Below are 20,826 nucleotides of genomic sequence, written 5' to 3' on the forward strand. Positions count from 1 at the left end.
TGCAACCTTTCCTCGTAAGGGAGTCGCTCCATCCCCTTGATCATTCTGGTTGCCCTCTTCTGAACCTTTTCCAACTCTATAATATCCTTTTTGAGATGAGGCGACCAGAACTGTACACAGTATTCCAAATGCGGCCGCACCATAGATTTATACAACGGCATGATGATATCGGCTGTTTTATTTTCAATACCTTTCCTAATTATCGCTAGCATGGAATTTGCCTTTTTCACAGCTGCCGCACACTGGGTCGACATTTTCATCGTGCTGTCCACTACAACCCCGAGGTCTCTCTCCTGGTCGGTCACCGCCAGTTCAGACCCCATGAGCGTATATGTGAAATTAAGATTTTTTGCTCCAATATGCATAATTTTACACTTGTTTATATTGAATTGCATTTGCCATTTTTCTGCCCATTCACTCAGTTTGGAGAGGTCTTTTTGGAGCTCTTCGCAATCCCTTTTTGTTTTAACAACCCTGAACAATTTAGTATCGTCAGCAAACTTGGCCACTTCACTGCTCACTCCTAATTCTAGGTCATTAATGAACAAGTTGAAAAGTACAGGTCCCAATACCGATCCTTGAGGGACTCCACTTTCTACAGCCCAATCCATTGGGAGAACTGTCCGTTGATTCCTACTCTCTGCTTTCTGCTTCTTAACCAATTTCTTATCCACAACAGGACCTCTCCTCTTATTCCATGACTGCTAAGCTTCCTCAGAAGCCTTTGGTGAGGTACCTTGTCAAACGCTTTTTGAAAGTCTAAGTACACTATGTCCACTGGATCACCTCTATCTATATGCTTGTTGACACTCTCAAAGAATTCTAATAGGTTACTGAGACAGGACTTTCCCTAATGTGTCTTGGTTTTGTCTTCGTTGTAAGCCTGTGGGACAGTGTCAATTTTGCACGGTGTCTACCAATTTCAGGTACTTCACAATACTTTTGTAAAAGAAAAGCTGATATAATACATTTTATATGATGCATTACCCCCTGTGGTAATAGTCATCCAGCCATATTTTTGCCCTGATTTATTCTTTGACTTGTGGCATGTTGCTTTCATCTTTGAAATAAGCTTTTGAAATGAATTCAGCCAAATTGGATTCTAACATGTAAAATGGCAAGAAGTTACAATCTTCCTATTGGTTATGCAAGTCAGGAGTTTAAAATTGGCCATCTCATGTTGCACAACCAAACAGTGGATGTCTGAGGATGATAAGAGCTTATCACTAAAGCCCAGCAAGGTGTTTAGGCTCTCACTTAAGGCAGAGGCCTCTTGAGTTTTGAGAATTCTGAGGATCCTCTAGGGATGTAGAGGTTAGAGAAATATGGAGATGGAATAATTTGTGAAATCTTAAAAAGGTAAGGTATTAGTAGAATTGATTAAATGGCTTAGATCAGAAAAGGAAGAGCCTGCTATGAATCATCTATGGCTTGAAGACCAAGAAATATTGTCATATGCATTGTTTCCCTTTTCCTTTCAGTAATTTTTTAGGTTTAGCCTTTAATTGTATGATCTTATGCATTCCATAACAGGTATGACTATTACTTTTTAGCAGGTATGTCTTAATTGTTCTCCTTCTGTTCATATATTCAATTTGAGAGTTCTATCTAAACTAGCTTCAGGGACTTATATACTTTAAAGTCATGAGGTAAGAATCCATATATCTAGGATTTCTATTCTATAGGGGATTCCTAGGTTTTTATTTTGAATACGTTTATGATCTTGTCCCAGAATGTGTCCCCATCAGTAATGTGTTGACAGTAATTATGTTATCCTTTGTAATGAAGCTGCCACTTCATATCTTGAATTGTTCTTGTGAGGTGTAGAAATAATCCAAAACTGGCACAGTGTCTGACTCTGTGGTTTGTTTGAGGAGAATGCTGTTGTAACTAAGGCTTGCCTTCACCCAGGTGTCTGGAGATCTGGTTAAATGCAGAGTGGGTGCAGTTTGGAACCCTTTTAGCTACTCAGCTGTTGATGGTTGAGTATGAAGCTCTTTTAAAGCATTCTGCAAATTAATGTTAGGCAGACTTCAATGAAAGTTGTAGGTGAAGCTTCTCTAATCCCAAAACAAGATTGATTTGCCACTTGAGAGGCTTTTTTTAAAAAAAAGGAAACAAGGTAATCTGCAGGTATAAGTATGAATATTCTGTGTACTCAATTCTGTGGTACTGCACTTGATAGGTATGGGATATGTAGCTTTTAAAATTCTTGATATTATAGTTTGTTTGAATTGTAACGCTTTAATTTTCCCTGGATGCCGGTCCATCATGTGGGTAGTAGTCTGTTGTCTGAGTCCAAGGGGCCAGTAACTCGCTTGCATCCTAACCAATCTCATAGGGTGATTAGGATGAAGTGGGCACAGTTAATGACAAGGAACACTGAACTGAACTGCTTGAGGAATGGGCAGGATAAAAATGTAATGTCTCTGGGACATGCACAAGTAGGATATAAGAATAATAGCAATTTCCTGTGTGTCTCCCGACCCTTAGATTTATGTTCCCATCTCTAAAATGGGCAGATGTTTTCTGGAAGGTTCTCTACATGCTTAATTTCTTGGTATAATGCACATCACATGTGGTTTGACTTGTATTCTTGAGACATCTACTCTGCTAATAGGATATTTCCCTGCTTTCTGGTTGTGGCACAGATTGTGTTCAATGTGAATGATATTGGCTGATGACAGAGAACTTCAAAGAACATGCAGTAGATATGTGGGGAAGGTATGTGAGAGAGAAGAAAACTGGATGTTGGACAAGCCTTTTCTTAATGTGCACATAAGCAGTAGTTCTTTCTAGTAGAGTGCAAGCGAAGTGGAGAGCTCAATCCATATACAGTATATTGAGCCCAAAAAATCCTATTGGCATCTGATACATCAAGAATAAACCCCCAAAGCAAGAGTTTTGCCCCCTCTGAAAGTTGGCCTAAATTTACATCTATACTGCTTTGAAATGCTAATAATTAAATGGTGTATAAATATCTTAAACAAACTAATATAAATTAGGATAGTATTTTATCCACATGTGTCATGGGCCTGTGCCCTGAGTCTTTTAAGTAATGAGCAACTTCACTGTTTAAGTAAAAAACTGAAATATGTGGGCAAAGTAACATGCTTGCCTAAAGAGGTGAAATCTGGAATTCTAATGGCTCGAACTCATAACCGAGAGCTATCCGAAAAATCCAGCAAACAAAGCTGCATCTCGGAATGTATGTACAGTAGTATTGGATAATCCACTACCCCACTCTGGAGGTGGCACATGTAAATAGTTTCAGAGAAAGCCAACAAGTACAATACTTTTGTTTTAAACGTCACTTGGGTAGCCAATGTGATGCCTTCAGATGTTTCAGCTACAGCTCCCGTCATACCTGACCACTGGCTATACTGGTTGGGACTGATGGGAATCCAACAACATCCAGAAGACACCACATTGACTATCTTTGTGTGGTTTCTATTCTGAAAGGGGAACCTATCAGTTACTTAAGCGCACAGTTACAAATCTATAAACAAGTATTTTGTCCAGAGCAGGTGTAATGCGGTATGATCTCCTATCTATGAATTGTCTTAATCCATGCACTGATACCAGTGCTAGCCATGACTAGCTGGAAGCCAGAGTTCACAAATCTAATTCTGATCATGGTTAGTAAGATCATAGCATATGTCGCACTAACTATGGCTAGTGCTGAAAAGGAGGGGGAAGCATTGCTGGAAGGAGAAACTTTGCAGAAAGGCAAAGCTTGCCTTGTTGTTCCTTCTTGAAGCCCCGTGTTCACAGGGCAACCCCAACTTGAGCCACCCTAGCATTGCCTTCCTCCATTGTCTGCTGCCTAGAGATAGGAAGAAAGAGCCATAGTGGAGCTTGTCACTGCTGCATTGCTGTTACTCTGGAGCTTCTGGCTTCATTCATTTCTTCTGTACTGAGTGCGCTCACAGCCATGGTGAGGAAGTTCCTGAACTCTGACTGTGTTTGCACATTCTGAAAGACAGCATGAAGCTAGACATCTCAACCTGGAAGTGTTGGTAGTAGGGTATAGGCACCTTCTGGCTGCCTTTATTTATAAAGTAATAAAGTACTAGGGGGACCAGATAGGGTGGCACTTAATGTCTCCCCCCCCCCCTACTGGTATCTGACACTTGCGTTGCATGTGTGATTGATGTCATTCCCTCCTTCCCTCTCTCCCTACTTTCTATTGAATAAAATGTACTAGAGGAAACAACATTTAAAAATACATAGTGGAGTTTTAAAAACTAATTGAAATAATACTTTCAAGGGTACATGCATTTTCTAAACTGCTTCCCAACTGTTAACTTGAAACATTGTTTTCCGAGTCAACAGCAAAAAGGTGGCCACACCCAGGGGGTGGGTGGGGAGAGATCCTTTCCAGTTCTTGACACTGGTATATTGCAGCCATTTTTCATCTAATCTCTGACATTTGAGTTGTGTGTAATTGACAAAGAGATGCTCCATTTAAAAAATAAAGATGATGATGATGATGATTAGATTTATATCCTGCCCTTCCTCCCAGCAGGAGCCCAGGGTGGCAAACAGAAGCACTAAAAACACTTTAAAACATCATAAAACAGACTTTAAAATACATTAAAACAAAACAACTTTAAAAACATTTTTTAAAAGCTTTGAAGACATCTTTAAAAAAAGGTTTAAAAACATATTAAAAAGCAATTCCAACACAGAAGCAGACTGGAATAAGGTCTCAACTTAAAAGGCTTGTTGAAAGAAGAAGGTCTTCAATAGGCACTGAAAAGATAACAGATAATGATGATAAAGATAACGATAGAGATAAACAGATAAAGATAATGATGTGACAAAATCATCTCAGTTTTCATAAGGAATAGATTTGATAGCTTGACAGAGAGTGTGAAATGCCTTATTTATACAGCTACTCCTGTGATTCTGTATAATGCAGGAAGACAGTTTCTAGTCTGGCCTCTTCTGGTATTCTGCTTTCTTACATACAGGATTTTTTTGGATAAGAGAAGTATTCAGTTATGTGAGTCTGTCTGTAGTCTGTAGCGATGCTTGTCATCTCAGTGACAATTAGGCCTTGGATGGCAGGGCAGGATGTGGCCTGATCCGCTACAGAGTGGGCCTTCAATCAAATCATACGCGGTGAATATCTGCAAATTATTTTCAAAGATAGTTGCAAAAAAATTTCCTCCTTGCAGGAGACCCTCTCCACATCCATCTTTTTCTTGCTGAAAACTGAACCAAATGTCCCAGTCTGTGCTTTCCCGTGTGCTTTCAGTCTTTCTCTGCCTGTGTCCCCAAATCAAGGCTTGCTTTGCCCTCACTCTTCCTACTTGAGCCTCCTTCTGATCTATGTGTGAAGAGAGGTGATGGCAGCAACATTTTACCTCTCCTGGGATGATATACTACTTGACTAGATCCCTGTTCATCAGATTTACTGACATACTGCACGACCCAAAGTGGCTGTTACCACTGAGCATGCATAATATAGGCTAAATCTGCATCTCTTTCAGTTGTATAATTTGGAAACTGGAAGCAAGGGAACATTAAAAGTCCACAATGGATTTTCAAAAATTAAATGAAAGGCACACCTCAGTGGCACACTTGAATTTTTGAAAACTAGAACTCAGGCAGAATTTGAAGCTGCCTTAAAAGATGGAAAGAATCCTTAAATGACTTAGACACTGAGTTGGCAGTTATGTTCATTTTCTCAAGTTTGGGCAATTTGGACCCTTCACTAAAGAGAATACTGTATACCAAATTTAGAATGATGGGGGAAATCATTTAATGTATGAGCAGTCAACACAACTGTACAGCCAGATTCTTTAACTTATACAAAAATGTGGAAAGTCCTTCTATGAAGAAGTAAAGAGTCTACCTCCCATATTTACTAATTTCATGCTTCATCTAAAACTTTTTCTCATGTTTGTCTTATCTAGCTATGAGCACATATACTACAAGAGTGGCAATACAACTGTGGGGTGTGCATTTGTTAAACTACAAATGACAATCTCTTTGTTAGGGCTAATAGTTGAAAACACTGATAAATTCTGATAGGGAAAAGGGCCACAGTGGACAATGCATATTTTGCTCCATCAATGCTGACTTGCAATGCTTGCCTTTGCAGATGGAACATGAGGATTTTGTAATGGAAGGGCATGGCAAGACTCCACCTCCTGGTGAAGAAAACAAACAGTGAGTCATGTTTCTTTAAAAAGGGCCTTAATGGATACGAAAGCCTCAGGAGTAAATGTATCTGAAGCATTGTTTCCTTAACATATTCACCAATTAGTTGTGTTAATATTAAATCTTATGTGGCCAGAATAAGGTTGCAATCCTAAACATTCTTACTAGGGAGGAAGCCCCATGGAACACAGTGGAATTTACTTCTGAATAAACATGCTTTTGATGGAGAACATGCTGTATCACAAGTGGTATATAGAACTTTACAATGCTTTCCTAGAAAAAGCATAGAAGGATATAAAGTACGCCCTGTCTGTTAATTTATGAGGTGCAGGATCCTTTCTCAAATGTGGGCCTTACATTTCAACCCCAAATTCAGATTTTTTACTTTTAATATACACAAACATTGAAATATGTATTCGAGTATGGTGGCATACTGAATTATTTTGGGCAGTACAGTCTGATTTTGCAGCTCCTGTAGGAAAAAAAGTGTTTCCATTGTCAATAATACAAGAAGGTATATGGTTGAATTGATAGCTGTATTAGCCTTCTCTACTACTACTGATTGTTCTTAGATCTCATTCCACGCTGTCTTCTGTCCTCCTCAGCTACTCTACCTCTATACCCTGTCTTCTGTTCTGCTCCCTCCTAGGCATGCATATTCAGCTTCCTAACCTTCAGCCTCTTGTCGTGTCTGTCATCCTTACCTCTGCACTTCATTACCAACAGCACACAGCTTTTTCCTCTCTCTGTGTGTTTTTTACTCCTGCATGGTTTTCGGTTTTCCATTGCTGGTTTTCCTACCCCACCACCCATTTTTGACATCTGCAATATTATCAAGTCTCTTCCCAATAGGGGAGGGTGCATTTGCAGGCAATATACATATACAAACATATGCAGGCTATATTCAGGTGTGGGATCCTATTTGAGCCAGAGGACCATATTCCTTCATAGACATTCTCTCAGGGGCTTTGTATTAATGGTGGGCAAGGTCAGAGGCAAAAGTGGGAGGAGCAAATAACGTTTGTTCTTTTGTGTAGTAGGTAATATTATAGAAATGTAAAAGTCAGGTTTCTACACTTTGTCCAGGCAACAGGCATTATCACAGATTATAACGCATTCCAGCCAGCATTTGAAAGCATGAAGCAGGTGTGGTGAGTGGCATGGCCTGGGCGTAGTCTAAAGTTAAAGAATTTGGCCCCTGGGCCTGAGGTTCCCCATCTTTGCTATAACTAGTTCCAGTGTATTAAAGGTAAATGCTACAGTTGGATTGTAGTGGTATGATGTGTGATAAATGATCAGGCTATTTAAGGGAAAGGGTTTTTTAGTCATGTGTTTAAGCATTAGCTGGTAACCATAGGTGACAGGAATTCCATACATGTGAGCATGCTGACAGAAGAGGTATTTGAACAGTCCATCCCTCTTCTGCACACAGCATAGAAACCAAGAGGCATAAAAAATTGTGCTCCAAAAGGATGCAAGCCCTTTCTTCTAAACACAGCTAGAAATGCAGAAGGCTGCTGCAGAAAGGAGGTAGATGTCTGCGGTGCTTGTTCCAGCTTAGAAGAAGTCCAGACCACTTTGGACACCCTCAGTCAGTAGGTCTTAGGGGGCTTACCTGGCAGTGATTGCAGGCAGCATTGTGGGAAATGCTGAGGGCAAGGGCAGGGGGAAATAAAGATAGAAGGGTCTAGGGCAAGCATCAGCAGTGCACTCTGCCAGGGTGTTATGGCCAGGGACCATGGCCCAAGGATTATCGGGTGCTATCCTATCAGGTGATAGGGTTGGGAAAGAAGTCTGTCTGAAATGATGAGTTAGATGGATCAGTGGTCTGACTCAGAATATAGGAGGCTGTCTTATACTATCTACACATGCTTTATTCAAGTTACTTCTATTGGTAGACTGTCTTTTTAAGATAGCATGAATTTCTTGGAACAAATCATGGGTGAAACAATTCTCCTGCATTTGCAACCAGAATAGTGGCAGTGTGGAGTAGCTCAGGGATGGGGTAACCTGTGACCCTCCAGATGTTGTTGGGCTCCAACTCCCATCAGCACCAGCCAGCATGAGGTCAAGAGAAACTTGCCCAAGGTCACCCAGTGAACTTCATGAGCTGTGAATGGGGGTTCTGAACCCTGGTCTCCCTGGCCATAGACCAGCATTCTAATCATTTATACTGGCTCGATTTAATGTCTAAAATGCAATGTATTCCAGCGGTAGTTCAGTTAAACATTTTTTTAAAATCTCTTCTGTCATTGTAATTTGAATGAAACCTGTGAACTCCTACACACTGCTGTAATTGAAACCAGACCCAGGACAATTTCTGCTATCTGTGCTTTTGCAGTCTACTGATATATTTAATGAACTTGATTGGTACAAGCATCTCTTGTTTCAAAGGTGCAAGATACATTCAAAATGTATATTCCAAATAATGCCATCTGCAGTTCTATCTTTTCCTACATTTTCCAGCACCTTTTGTAGAAGTGAATGCAGCTATTCATGGAAACTGTAAAAATTTAACAGTCGCTAGTTAAGAACTGCATGGGTACTAGGATAACTGGGGATTAAAGCATGTTGAACTCATACTTCTTAAGAGTCCCTATGTTAAGACTCTGTGCTTTCTGTTATTTTTTTTTGGAGAACATTGTCTGTGGCTACCCATGACAAAAATCCAGTGGTACCAGAGGAGGGAGAATCTGTGGCAGAAGAAAATCCAGAGCCCTCTTGGTCTTGCACCAGCTATCACAGAAGGTGGGGACAGCCAGAGAGGAAAAAAGTACACCAACTCCAGAACTGGCATGCTTTCCCTACCTGGTCAGGGGTGTGCCAGAGGGATGGGAGGGCTTTGGATACTGCAGATTCCATCTGTCCCAAATGCATGCCTTTTCCCTTTCTACTGCTCTTGAGTGCTGCCTAGAAAGGTTCTCACAGTCACACCAAGGAGGCCTCCAGGTTGGTTCTCCTTTGTACTCACATAAAGGTATTTTTGCAATGTCCAAAAGGTTCTCAGAGCAATTTTGTGGTCTCTGGGAGCTATAGACCATGGAATTGCACTCTAAGAAACACTTGGGTTTTGAAATTCAGGACATTTTATGTTAGGCAAAATTTCACCGGTTATGTGTTCTATAATTTACTGTTGCCTGTTTTTTGTTGATAGTAATATTTTTTACTTTTTGTCATTAAAGCGTGGAGTGTTGCTCTGTTTTTGTGTATAGTCTGAGGATCTGGAACTTCTTGAGGGCCATTTCAGCACTTGTCACAAATTTGGTAGAAAATGCTAAAATATATGTTGGTTAAAAATGCCCTTAAACGTTGATTGCCTACTGTGGATTCACCTAGTATCTTGCAGCAGTCTTACGTTATGCAGGAATAACAGGAATGTGCCTGTTTCAGGTTTCAGAAGAGTTAATAAACCTAATTCTAAGGGAGTAGATGCCAGACTACATTAGATAATTCATAAAAATCTGGCCATAATGTCTCCTACTTTCATGGTTGTACTTTAAAATAACACCTGTAATTGTATGTTGACAGAGTGCAGAGGTTTGAGTACACATGGTCTACATCAGCCTTCCCCATGTGGTTCTCTCAAGATGTTTTGGACTGGAACTCCCATAGTCCCTGACCATTGGCCATGCTGGCCAGGGCTGATGGGAGTTCCAACATTTGGAAGGCACCAGATTAGAGAAAGTTGGCTACATCATTAGTCTTGAACTGGTGTGTTGTTTCTGAGTCTCTGTGACCAAAGTTAAGTTGTATCAACAGTTGTATTACTGTTTCTCTTCTTCCCTATCCTTTTCTCTCTCAAAGAACATGGGTAAAGATGACAGACCTAGATTACGATTTTTACCTTTACTCTTAAAATGAAAAGTTTTTAAAATCATGTGCAATGTTGTGGATGGGTTTAAGCTGGGACATGGCTCAGGAGAAGTTGGCTGCTGGGGTCTACACTATTAATCATTTCTATAAGACTTGTTTAATACAACTACTCTTAAATGAAATTGAAATTAACAATCTTTTTACTTAAATTAGGCAAGAGAGGAAGGCCACTTAGATGTTATGTTTTGGTATGGTGCAGGGGAAAGGGTTTCGTTATCCAGGGGTAGAGGTGATCTCTGTGCAATTTCCTGCTTTGGGTGTTCACTTCTACTTGTTGTGAGGGAACAGAGGGAGAAAGCATATGAATTGCATGCATGTGTGAAGAGTAACATCTGAACAACATTTATTAACTTGCTGAAGGCTGGCATGTGAGTTATGACTAAGGCTGCAATCCAATACATGTCTGTTCAGAAGCAAGCTCCACTGGGTTCAATGGGACTTACTCCCAGGTAAGTGTGTCTTGGACTGCAGCCTAAATTGATTCTTGCACCTGGGACTTTCCTATCTAACAGTTGAAGTGATACATTGGAATAAATGTTGAGGGCCATCACATGCTGACCCATGATGCTACTGCATGGAATGACATTCTGTACCATATTGAGCTTTGAGATAAGTAGAATTACAGCTTAACATGGAGGTAGTCTTTGTAGGCAGTTATTGTATTTGTATTATGTGATATTTTTCTAAGCATGGAAGATGCTGCTTTTGGGCTTCTCCATGTCATTCTGGAAGAGAGTCTTTATGTGAAACCTCCTTTCCCGCCCAAGCATTTTTGTTTGAAATAAATGGGCAAATATAAGTTCTTGATTGTCAATGTCCAAATGATGTTGGCATTCAAATGATGGTCCCCTTACCTAGAAGGTGTAGTTGGCAAAACCATTTGCCAAAAGGGATTCTTTTCATGAGATTTTGAAGTGGATAAAAAGCCATAGCATTCATGATGCTCAGACCTTTTTATGTAGGTTCATATGGGTGGCTTTTCCTCTTGTATCAATGGAGAAAAACCTTCATTTAAGCAGTAACAATTATCAGTCAACTTTGATATACTTCACTACCCTCAATACATTGTCGAGTGACTTAAGTGCCATACTGCATTGTGTTAGTAAGAACTGATCTGTGCCCAAGCCACTGATTAATTAGAAGGTTAGAGTACTGGTGGTACAAATGAAAACAAAATTGCAATGGCATAGTATGAAAACAATTAATGTAGCCGATCCATGCATTGCTTTTAGTGTGTACCTGGATTGTATACAAAAATGTTTTCTGTTGAAAATGTGTAATACATGTCCATACTTCAGAGAACTGGCCATGGCTTCCTGCAGTATGTTATCTCTTGGGAGACACTGTGTGTATTGCTGATATAATGGGTGAAAGAGCTCAGTCATGTGTAGCCTTGTTGAAATGTTCTAACAGAAGAGGGATGGATTAGAGAGAAAGTTTGGCCAGCACTGATGTGATGTAGCTCCCTCAACTGAAGGCATACACACTTGGGTAAGATCCTGCTCAAAGTGGATAAAGAGAGAGTTGCCCAGTTCTTTCACATGCCCATGTGCACACACAGCTTTCTCTCTCCCCCCCCCCTAACCTTTCAAATCTCACTCCTCTGGATATGGCATTTACTAGGGCACTGGACATACTGAGCTACAATATACTTTTCCTCTTAAGTAATATAAGTCAAGAAATATGGAAAACTAAACAATGGCCCACAGACTGGGAGCATTCAATATATATCCCAATTCTAAAGAAAGGGGATCCCAGAGAATGCAGTAATTATCGAACTATAGTCTTAATATCCCATGCAAGTAAAGCAATGCTCAAGATTCTACAACAAAGGCTGTTACCATATATGGAGCAAGAAATGCCAGACGTCCAAGCTGGATTTACAAAGGGAAGCGGCACCAGAGATCATATCGCAAACATACGTTGGATAATGCAGCTGACCAAGGAATTTCAGAAGGAAATCACCCTGTGCTTGAAAGATTACAGCAAAGCCTTTGACTGTACAGATCATGAAAAACTATGGAATGCTTTAAAAGAAATGGGGGTGCCACAGCATCTGATTGTCCTGATGCTCAACCTATACTCTGCACAAGAGGCTACTGTAAGGACAGAATATGGAGAAATCGATTGATTCCCCATCGGAAAGGGTGTGAGACAGGTGTGTATTTTATCACCCTATTTGTTTAATCTATACACAGAACATATCATACGGAAAGCGGGATTGGACCAAGATGAAGGAGGTGTGAAAATTGGAGGGAGAAATATCAATAATTTCAGATATGCAGATGATACCATACTACTAGCAGAAACCAGTAATGGTTTGAAACTGCTGATGAAAGTTAGAGGAAAGCACAAAAGCAGGACTACAGCTGAACTTCAAGAAGACTAAAGGAATGACAACAGAAGATTTATGTAACTTTAAAGTTGACAACGAGGACATTGAACTTGTCAAGGATTATCAATACCTTGGCACCTCCATTAACCAAAATGGAGACAATAGTCAAGAAATCAAAAGAAGGCTAGGACTGGAGAGGGCAGCCATGAGAGAACTAGAAAAGGTCCTCAAATGCAAAGATGTATCACTGAACAGCAAAGTCAGGATCATTCAGACCATGGTATTCCCGATCTCTATATATGGATGTGAAAGTTGGACAGTGAAAAAAGCGGAGAAGAGAAAAATCAACTCATTTGAAATGTGGTGTTGGAGGAGAGCTTTGCGCATACCATGGACTGCGAAAAAGACAAATAATTGGGTGTTAGAACAAACTAAACCAGAACTGTCACTAGAAGCTAAAATGATGAAACTGAGGTTATCCTACTTTGGACACATAATGAGAAGACATGATTCACTAGAAAATATAATAATGCTGGGGGGAAAAGAGAAGGGAGTAGAAAAAGAGGAAGGCCAAACAAGAGTTGGATTGATTCCATAAAGGAAGCCACAGACCTGAACTTACAAGATCTGAAAGGGTGGTTCATGACAGATGCTGTTGGAGGCCATTGATTCATAGGGTCGCTATAAGTCGTAATTGACTTGAAGGCACGTAATAACAATATATGGCTAACAAGATCAGAAGTGCTACAGGCAAGAGCCTTCCATTTTTCCTTATATCTACCAAAATAGATGGAACAGATTCAGTTTTTAACCATTCTGTTTTTCTCTGACCCATTTTGTGAGTTGGTTACTGCCATCTGATGATACCACTAGATAATTGGCTTGTAGTTGGAATCCAAGGTTCATTCAATGAGTCATCAATTCAAGAGGTTTATGGTGAATAGAATTTCCAAGATATGTGCAGTTATTTCAGTTCATAGAAAATGGCTCCTCCTTTTTAATTTTCTGAGGTGGGTGGGGGTGAATCTAAGAAATGGCAAGATAAATACAGAATGACTCAAATCCCAATGCTACAGCTGGGAAGGGAATATCTGTTTAACTTCCACAGTAGCTCTGCTTTTAAGGAAATAATGTAAGATCTCTGTATATATATATTAAGAGGCCTGGTGAAATTCAAGCTCCCATTCTCTGGAGCCATTAACAATTTACAGTGGTAAATTATATACAGGAGCCAAGAATATATGATAGTTTCTGACTTCACTGTTTTGATAAAGATCAGAGCCAATTCCCAAAGGACTTTTAGGCAGGTGCTGCAGGTTGATCTAGCACCAGTTTGCATATGCCGATTGATAAACTAACTCTACTTCTGTGTAATTATGCTACTGAGTTTTAGTTTTTATAGTTACCATAGATGATACACCAAGTTTCATGACCGTAGATATCTAAACTTGCAGTGGTGTCTGGCATACCTTGGACTCCCTATTCTTGTGCTCTTCATATAGGGAATCCCAAAATTGGCTAGTGTAGAAGGCAGGTATGTCTTTGTCAGTCTCTCTCTCTCCTTGGCTTTAATAGGTTATTGTATGTGAAGGTTTGTTCACTTAAGCCAAGTAGCCTGAAAGGTACCACAATCCTTTTCCCTTATTTCTAAATCTGAATATCCATAGATTGGATTTTGACTGTTCAGGGAAAACTTTTTTATCAAATTTTAGCACTGCTCCAGTGCTCATAGTCAGTAGCCAAAACTGGTTGCAGAGTTCCTGTGCCTCAGCTCCTTTGGTCCTGTTCAGAAACCTGATGCCAGTTAAACTTTCTAGAAGAAGCAGATCATAACATGCAAACTAAAATAAATGCTGTATTTGCACAACTGCTTCCATTTCAGAGCTACTTTAGAAGAAAATTAGCTTCTATTATGGAATTATTGTGTTGTATTTCTAGTGTTTCTTTTTGTCCTAAAATGCCAGATTATGTGAGTAATCCACAGTGTGTTTCATATAAATGATGAGACAGTTTAATTTTAAAGGTCTGCATACTTTACTGTTTACTCATAAGTAGCAAGCTTGGCCTACACAGTTACAGCCCAAGCCAAAATCCATGGAAACCATCTCATAGAGGAGTATTTTGTGTTTATATGCTGCCCACATCAAGTAATAACTAATCATTTGCTTCTTGCTGCTGTAAAAATATAATCTTTCATCTTTCCTTTGCTGTTTTCTCTCCCCCCCCCCGCCCATATCACATTGGAGATAAGCTAATTACCAGCTATGCTTTCATTTAGGCCTTTTAGTGTAGTGGTGCCCACATTTTGGAGTTCCCTTCCTGCTTTATCTGTTTTCATAGAATCATAAAACAGTAGAGTTGGAAGGCGCCTCAGAGGACATGTTACCAAATTCTTCCAAGCTACACAGGAAGTGGATTGGACTGTGAAAGACCAACCCAATTTATGTTTGCATTTTGACAAATTTCTATGGCAGTACAATATCTCAGAGAGTAGGTCAGGCCTCCTGCTCCACTGGTGCATTCACTATAGCTGCCCAATGTCCTTGCTTTTTGAAGTTTGATAGAAATATCTGTTGGCTATAAGTACGTTGTTAAACCACAAGGGTTTTTTTGACTAGTTGTTATGTGCCTTCAAGTAAATCACGACTTATGGTGACCCTATGAATCGGCAACCTCCAATAGCCCCTGTCATGAAGCATCCTGTTCAGACCTTGTAAGTTCAGGTGTGTGGCTTCCTTTATGGAATCAATCCATCCCTTGTTTGGCCTTCCTCTTTTTCTACTCCCTTCTGTTTTTCCCAGCATTATTGTTTTTGACTATTAATGAATCTATATGGTAAGGTCATAGACTAGCCTTTTCCAACATAATGCCCTCAACTCCCATCAGCTAGTATGGCCAATGGTCAAGGACACTAGGAGTTCTAGTGCAAAGCATCTAGAGGGCACCAGCCTGGGGAAGATTGCTCCAGATTGATGATGTGCTGTTACGTTGTGCTCACTTTAGAGATTGCTGAAGGTTCAGCTGGCATAGTACCCAACAGCCTACCTGCTAATAGGTATATATTGTTGGGAATGTATTTCTAGTTCTGGCACATTTCAAGGTTCAGGTTTTGATCGCTAATGATCTAAACACCTTGCTCCCTCCCCTGCATCTCATTGCAAGTTCAATTTAGTACTTTGGGCTGATTTTTAAATGACAAGTAACAAATAATTCTCTTTATCTAGCCTGAAACAGTTCTGATGAACTAGTAAGCTTGCTCACTGCTTGTTTGAATTGGGTGAATGTGCATTTGGATTTTTTCCCTAATGGATAATCAGACAGACCAACTCCTTTTTAAAGTTGAGGAGGGATAGAAAGTGTTCCCTCAAGGTAGGTTTTAAAAAACAAAACAAATGTGCTATTCTGGAGCTAAAGGGCTTGTATTTTTGAACAGGAATGTTAATGAAATATTTCACATTTGAGCAGTTATCAGTGTGTAGAAATGGCACAAATTTAGAAGCATTTGCAGGTATATGTGGAACATGTATGTGTGTGGAATATTCTGAAGAATGAGAACTGTACAGGTGGCCCCTTGCCTCACAAGGAATTGAGCACCTAAACATGAGCATCTCCTACCCCAGTATTAAGGTACTATCGCCATTGACCATTGTTAGTTGCTAGAAGTTATTATGTGCTAGTAGTGATTAGAATAACTGTAAATTCACCTGAAGAAGAAATTATATTGTGAGAACGAGACTTCATTCATATTGTATTTCCTCCCTCCTTAATAGGGTTCAGAACTGTGTTTCCCTGTTTGCTAACAGGACTTCCACACACTCCTCACAAAATCCCTGTGGGGTAGGATAGGCTTCAGATGTTAACTAGCAGCTTTTGGCTGAAGAGTGTTGATGTCTTGCTAATTCTTATTTTAGTTAAATGGAAATAACACGGACAGATGGGATAATGTAAATGCCCTATATTGATGAAAACTCGCACATCAACCTGCCCATGCACTCTGTTCTTCTAAAAACCTCTGAGTGAGTGCTTCTGTCATCTGAAGTGAAGCAGATGCTGATTGGAGAGAAGGCTCCAATAGGAGAGAGCCTTCTCCTTTGAGGTGCTTGACTTATGGAAATCTTTGTCTTCCCTCTGAATACCAGTTGCTGGGACTCTCAAGTGGGGAGAGTGCTAGTGCACTTGAGTCTTGCAAGCAGGAACCCTCATAGGCATCTGGCTGGCTGCTGTGAGAAGTACATGGGCCTTTGACCTGATCCAGAAGGGCTTTTCTTACATTCTTTACCTCAAGAAACCTCACTGAGCACCCACTCTGTCATTTCAATGTCAAGTGAAGATTCTTATTTTCCAAGGTTTCTAACCCTTGATTGTCTTAATCTGCTTCTGTCTGTGGTACTTATCATGACCTTATTTTCATTTTTAATCTTGTAGCTACGCTAAAAAAAATGACACTGAAGGATGGAGTCCATTAATTCTCTTGCATTATGTAGCAAATTTATAGCTTGTGGTTTGGACTTGAGACAGAGGCCAGATTCCATCTCCGTCATGCAGTTCACTGGTGGCCTCTGGCAAGTCACTGTGTTTTAGCCTGGCCTACCTTGCAAGGAACTTGTAGTGACTGAGTATTTTAAAGCATTTTGTGCATTGAAATGCATTATGGAATGATATTCAGGTTTTAGGAATGGTAATATAGATAAGTTGTAAAAGCTGCTAAACAATGGATATGAATAATTATATACTACTTGCTTGCCAAAATGGATTCTGTTAGACTGAGTTAAAGGAGTTTTAAGCTATCTTAATATGGGCACAATTAACTTTCACAATTTTGTTTGTCTTAATATGTAAGTAGCTACTGCATATATTAAATTAAAAGAATTAGAAACAAGTATACATTTTGTAGAACTACATGGAGCAATCCTTGTATATTTGAGTCACAGTGGTTTGTATCGCAGAGCCATAAAATAATAGATTTTCAGCATCTGGAAAATGAAATCAGAGCTCTGAAGAGTGATTTTCTTAAAGTGTTTGTAATTGTAAATTACAAATGCACATTCTTGGTTGTGGTGTTTTTGAAAAACTGAAATCGTTATTCCCAGTCTGTAACCACACAGTTTGCTGTCACCAGAGTCTTACCTTTATTGACTGAGTAGTTGACAGAACTGATGGTATACAAATTATAGTAGTAATAAGGTTATTGTGGATTGCATACTTGTATTAGCAGCTAACTATATCCTGTGGGTTTAACGATATCTCTTGTTCTCATTCTCGCTGACTCTTTTCCTGTACATTTTGTCCAGATTTATGTACCCTGTAAGGTAGCATAAGTAAGAAATAGAAAGAGAACTTGTGTCTAATTTTAAAGATTTTTTTTTAAAACTCAGCTGGCTTAAACCCTAGGTAGGGTAAAAACTTCAACTTGTCACTGGACTTTTATTTTAAAATGTGTAATGCTGTTGGTTACGCACGTGAGAAATAGAAAACGTGCGCTGTTACCGCTTTCACGATGGAGAAAATAAAAGAGCCGAGTTTCCTTTAATATTATAGCTTTCCAACCCCCTTCCTGATTGACAGCGTAACCGAGTCACATGACCTGCCTCTGTTTGAAGGTCACAAAAAGCAGCTTCCTTTATAGAGACAGGGGGAGAGCGAGCAAGAGGGAATGCGCGCGTGCGTGCGTGAGGGAGAGAACGAATTCAAGCCAAAATGGCCGACGGAGACTTTGCTGGCTTTTGAACATTTCTAATAGAAATATAGCAAAATCATTTTGAGATCGCTTAACTTCCATTTTTACCTTGTATGCCTCAACTTGCTGGATTAAAGCACTGTTGCACTTTATGAGGTTAGTAGTAGTTCTATCTCTTTTTGGTAGCGTATTGATTTGGGGAGGGGGGGCGTTTAGTTTGACCGTTTCATCTGATATTTGCACCATGACGTTTGCTTCGCATAAGCGTCTGTGAAACGCTTTGATCTTGGTTCAAGTGCAGTTGCCAGAATTTGAAGAAAAAACTAAAACAAATACGTGGCATGTTATGGGAGGTTTTAAATGCCTTTAAAATGTCTTTATGCAAACTACCTTAAAGCGTTTGACTGTATTAAATTTATTTTCATAAGGCTCTGTCCTCTCTATACACTTGAGGCTTGTAAATCTGCTGTAAAAACTAGCATAAATTAATATAAATCGGCTTGCATTCTTTCTTGCTGCTAGGATTGGCTGTGAAAAGGGGGATTCATATTTTACAATATAGCTGTAGTTTTGAGAGACTCAGAAGGCTAAAATGCAGCATTCCTAGCACCTTTTTAAAATACGGCTTTTAAGCGAGTATTGAAGCGGTTTGATGTTTTAGAAGATGCCTACTGATCAAAGCCTACCATGCACAATGTATACGGGTGCACATTCTCTTGCGTGCGGGTGTGCCCCCCCTCGTCAGACTGTATCCCCTCCCCCTTTTCCGTTGTAACCAGACCCATTTATCTGGATTGCAGTTGGAACTACATAGTTGTGTCCTGTAAACATGCCATTTAGAGTTCAAAAGGAGCAATCTTGCTAGTCAGTACTAGTGTCCCTTTTCTTGAGCTGCTTTTCCCTCTTACTCTGGAAGTTATAAATCCCACTGCCTTAGCATCAATCTTTTAAAAACATGTGAAATAAGGCCTTGATTTTTATATATTATACGTACATTTATTTATAAAAATATTTATAAACATATTTAAATATTTTTATATATTAAATACACTATGCTATGTAAAATTAATATTCATACGAGCAGAATAAAGACGGTATTTTCCATGGATTTCGAATGCTTTCCCTTTAAAATTAAGTTGTGTTTCATATTTCTCTCCAAAGGAAGCAGATTGCTAACTAGAGATAATTGTAAATCTTGCTTTCTATGGGCAAGCCTTTCCCCTTGCGTTGTGAGAATGTGATGTAATGCACCTCTCTGTGGGGTAGAATAGGACAATGTACATTTTGATTGTCATGTATTTTTCTCCCTCTTTCTAAAGGGCCTTGGTTCAGTTTGTATTGTGATTCTTATTATAGAGAGGAGGTGTGAATTTTTGTGCTGTGATAAATTACCAGAATAATTAGTTGAAATTAAAGTATTTATGGTAGCTTGATGCTTTTCTTGAATCTTTCTATGTTTCTTACAGCACAAATGAACCATTTAACCAGATTTTTAGTCAGCTCGCACAATTGAGCACAATTACCAGGATTTTAACCACTGTTTGATTGGGTTATACATTTTTTTGATAAAATAAACCCTATTTGTGTTTGAGTCTTAGTCCTATTGATAGTGTCTCCCCCCCCCAGCTTGTTATGTATTCATCATGTGTGCGTGCACACATGTATGGAAGTGGATGACCTACTTAAGACAAGTAACCTTGGCTCAGTTTTGAGGGTTAGCTTAATTAACCATGCATTGCAGCTTGCATGCTTCTGTGTCAAAAAATTCTGTATCATTAGATGTAGCGAAGGGCATAGAATTAACATTAAAGAAATACGGATAGCCTTTAGAAGTCAGCAAAAATAGTGAATAATGTTTGAGCCATGCAGGCTGTTGGGCTGGTTTGATTAATATGAGCTGTTTCCTGAGAGAGGAGTGCAGAAAGCTATGGCCAAGGTGATTGATTTTAAATCACCAAGAAAAAAGACTGCACACCATTCTGAAATTCTTTCTCTAAACTAACATGCTAGTTGCTGTAATAAGTAAAACATTGGTTTGCGACCAGACAGTCTTTATACATTCTAGAAGCATAATTTGAAATCTCTGGTCATTCAGCCACATGCACTGAAAATTATGTTTGCTTAGGAGACAAGAGTTGGTATTTTTGGTTCTCTGTGCCCATCATGTAAGGATACTAAGCAAGATCACTTAAGATGGAAGCTGCAATCTTATATACATCTAGTTCAGACTTGGTTCTAAAGTAGCATTACTTTTGAGTAAACATGCATAATAAGACTCTATATATCCAGAACATTCCACAAGTAAGTGGTGGTGGTTACTGGCCAACATGTTTCTCCATGAGATGGAAGGTAGATGTACATGCTCTCTGATTCGTAATAAACATTCATACTTGAATATTTTTCTGGGTTCATGTAGTGCAGGGCATAAAATAGGGGTACAGAATAACAGCATAGCCCTGCTGACTCAGTCCAGAGCTCTATCTAGTCCAATATGCTGGGAAGCCAACAAACAGGGCATGAAATCAGTAGCCCTCTCTTGTCTCCCCCCCCCCATTGGTATTGTGTAGCATACTGCCCATGAACAGGGAGGTTCTATCTAGCCATCACGGCCAATAGTAATTGGTAGACCTATATTCTATAAATGTCTAATCCCCCTTCTTAAGCCATCTTGCCTAGTGATTATCACAATACCTTGTGGCAGTGAATTTCATATACTGGTGTATAAACTACTCTTGTCTGTCCTGAAATTACTGCTATGTAGTTTCATCAG

General features: G+C 39.5%; 1 protein-coding gene across 17 annotated transcripts in view; it reads left to right on the forward strand.

Annotated features, from left to right (window-relative positions):
- The window catches only part of TNRC6B (trinucleotide repeat containing adaptor 6B), a 176,480-nt gene that overhangs the window by 30,139 nt on the left and 125,515 nt on the right, over positions 1-20,826 (forward strand). For 5 of the 17 annotated variants that reach the window (XM_061639210.1, XM_061639200.1, XM_061639217.1 and 2 more), the window contains 3 exons: positions 2,652-2,724; positions 6,113-6,180; positions 8,809-8,919. The exons of 3 other annotated variants lie outside the window; for them this stretch is intronic. In XM_061639210.1, the coding sequence (XP_061495194.1) occupies positions 2,668-2,724; positions 6,113-6,180; positions 8,809-8,919 (236 nt within the window). In that variant the 5' untranslated portion in view covers positions 2,652-2,667. Of the gene's footprint in view, positions 1-1,282; positions 1,360-2,651; positions 2,725-6,112; positions 6,181-8,808; positions 8,920-17,975; positions 18,213-20,826 lie in introns of those variants that run through there. 9 more of the 17 variants (XM_061639207.1, XM_061639208.1, XM_061639218.1 and 6 more) reach the window with 6 other exon arrangements.

The sequence above is a fragment of the Rhineura floridana genome, chromosome 8, assembly GCF_030035675.1.
Source record: "Rhineura floridana isolate rRhiFlo1 chromosome 8, rRhiFlo1.hap2, whole genome shotgun sequence".
NCBI classification, from domain to species: domain Eukaryota; kingdom Metazoa; phylum Chordata; class Lepidosauria; order Squamata; family Rhineuridae; genus Rhineura; species Rhineura floridana.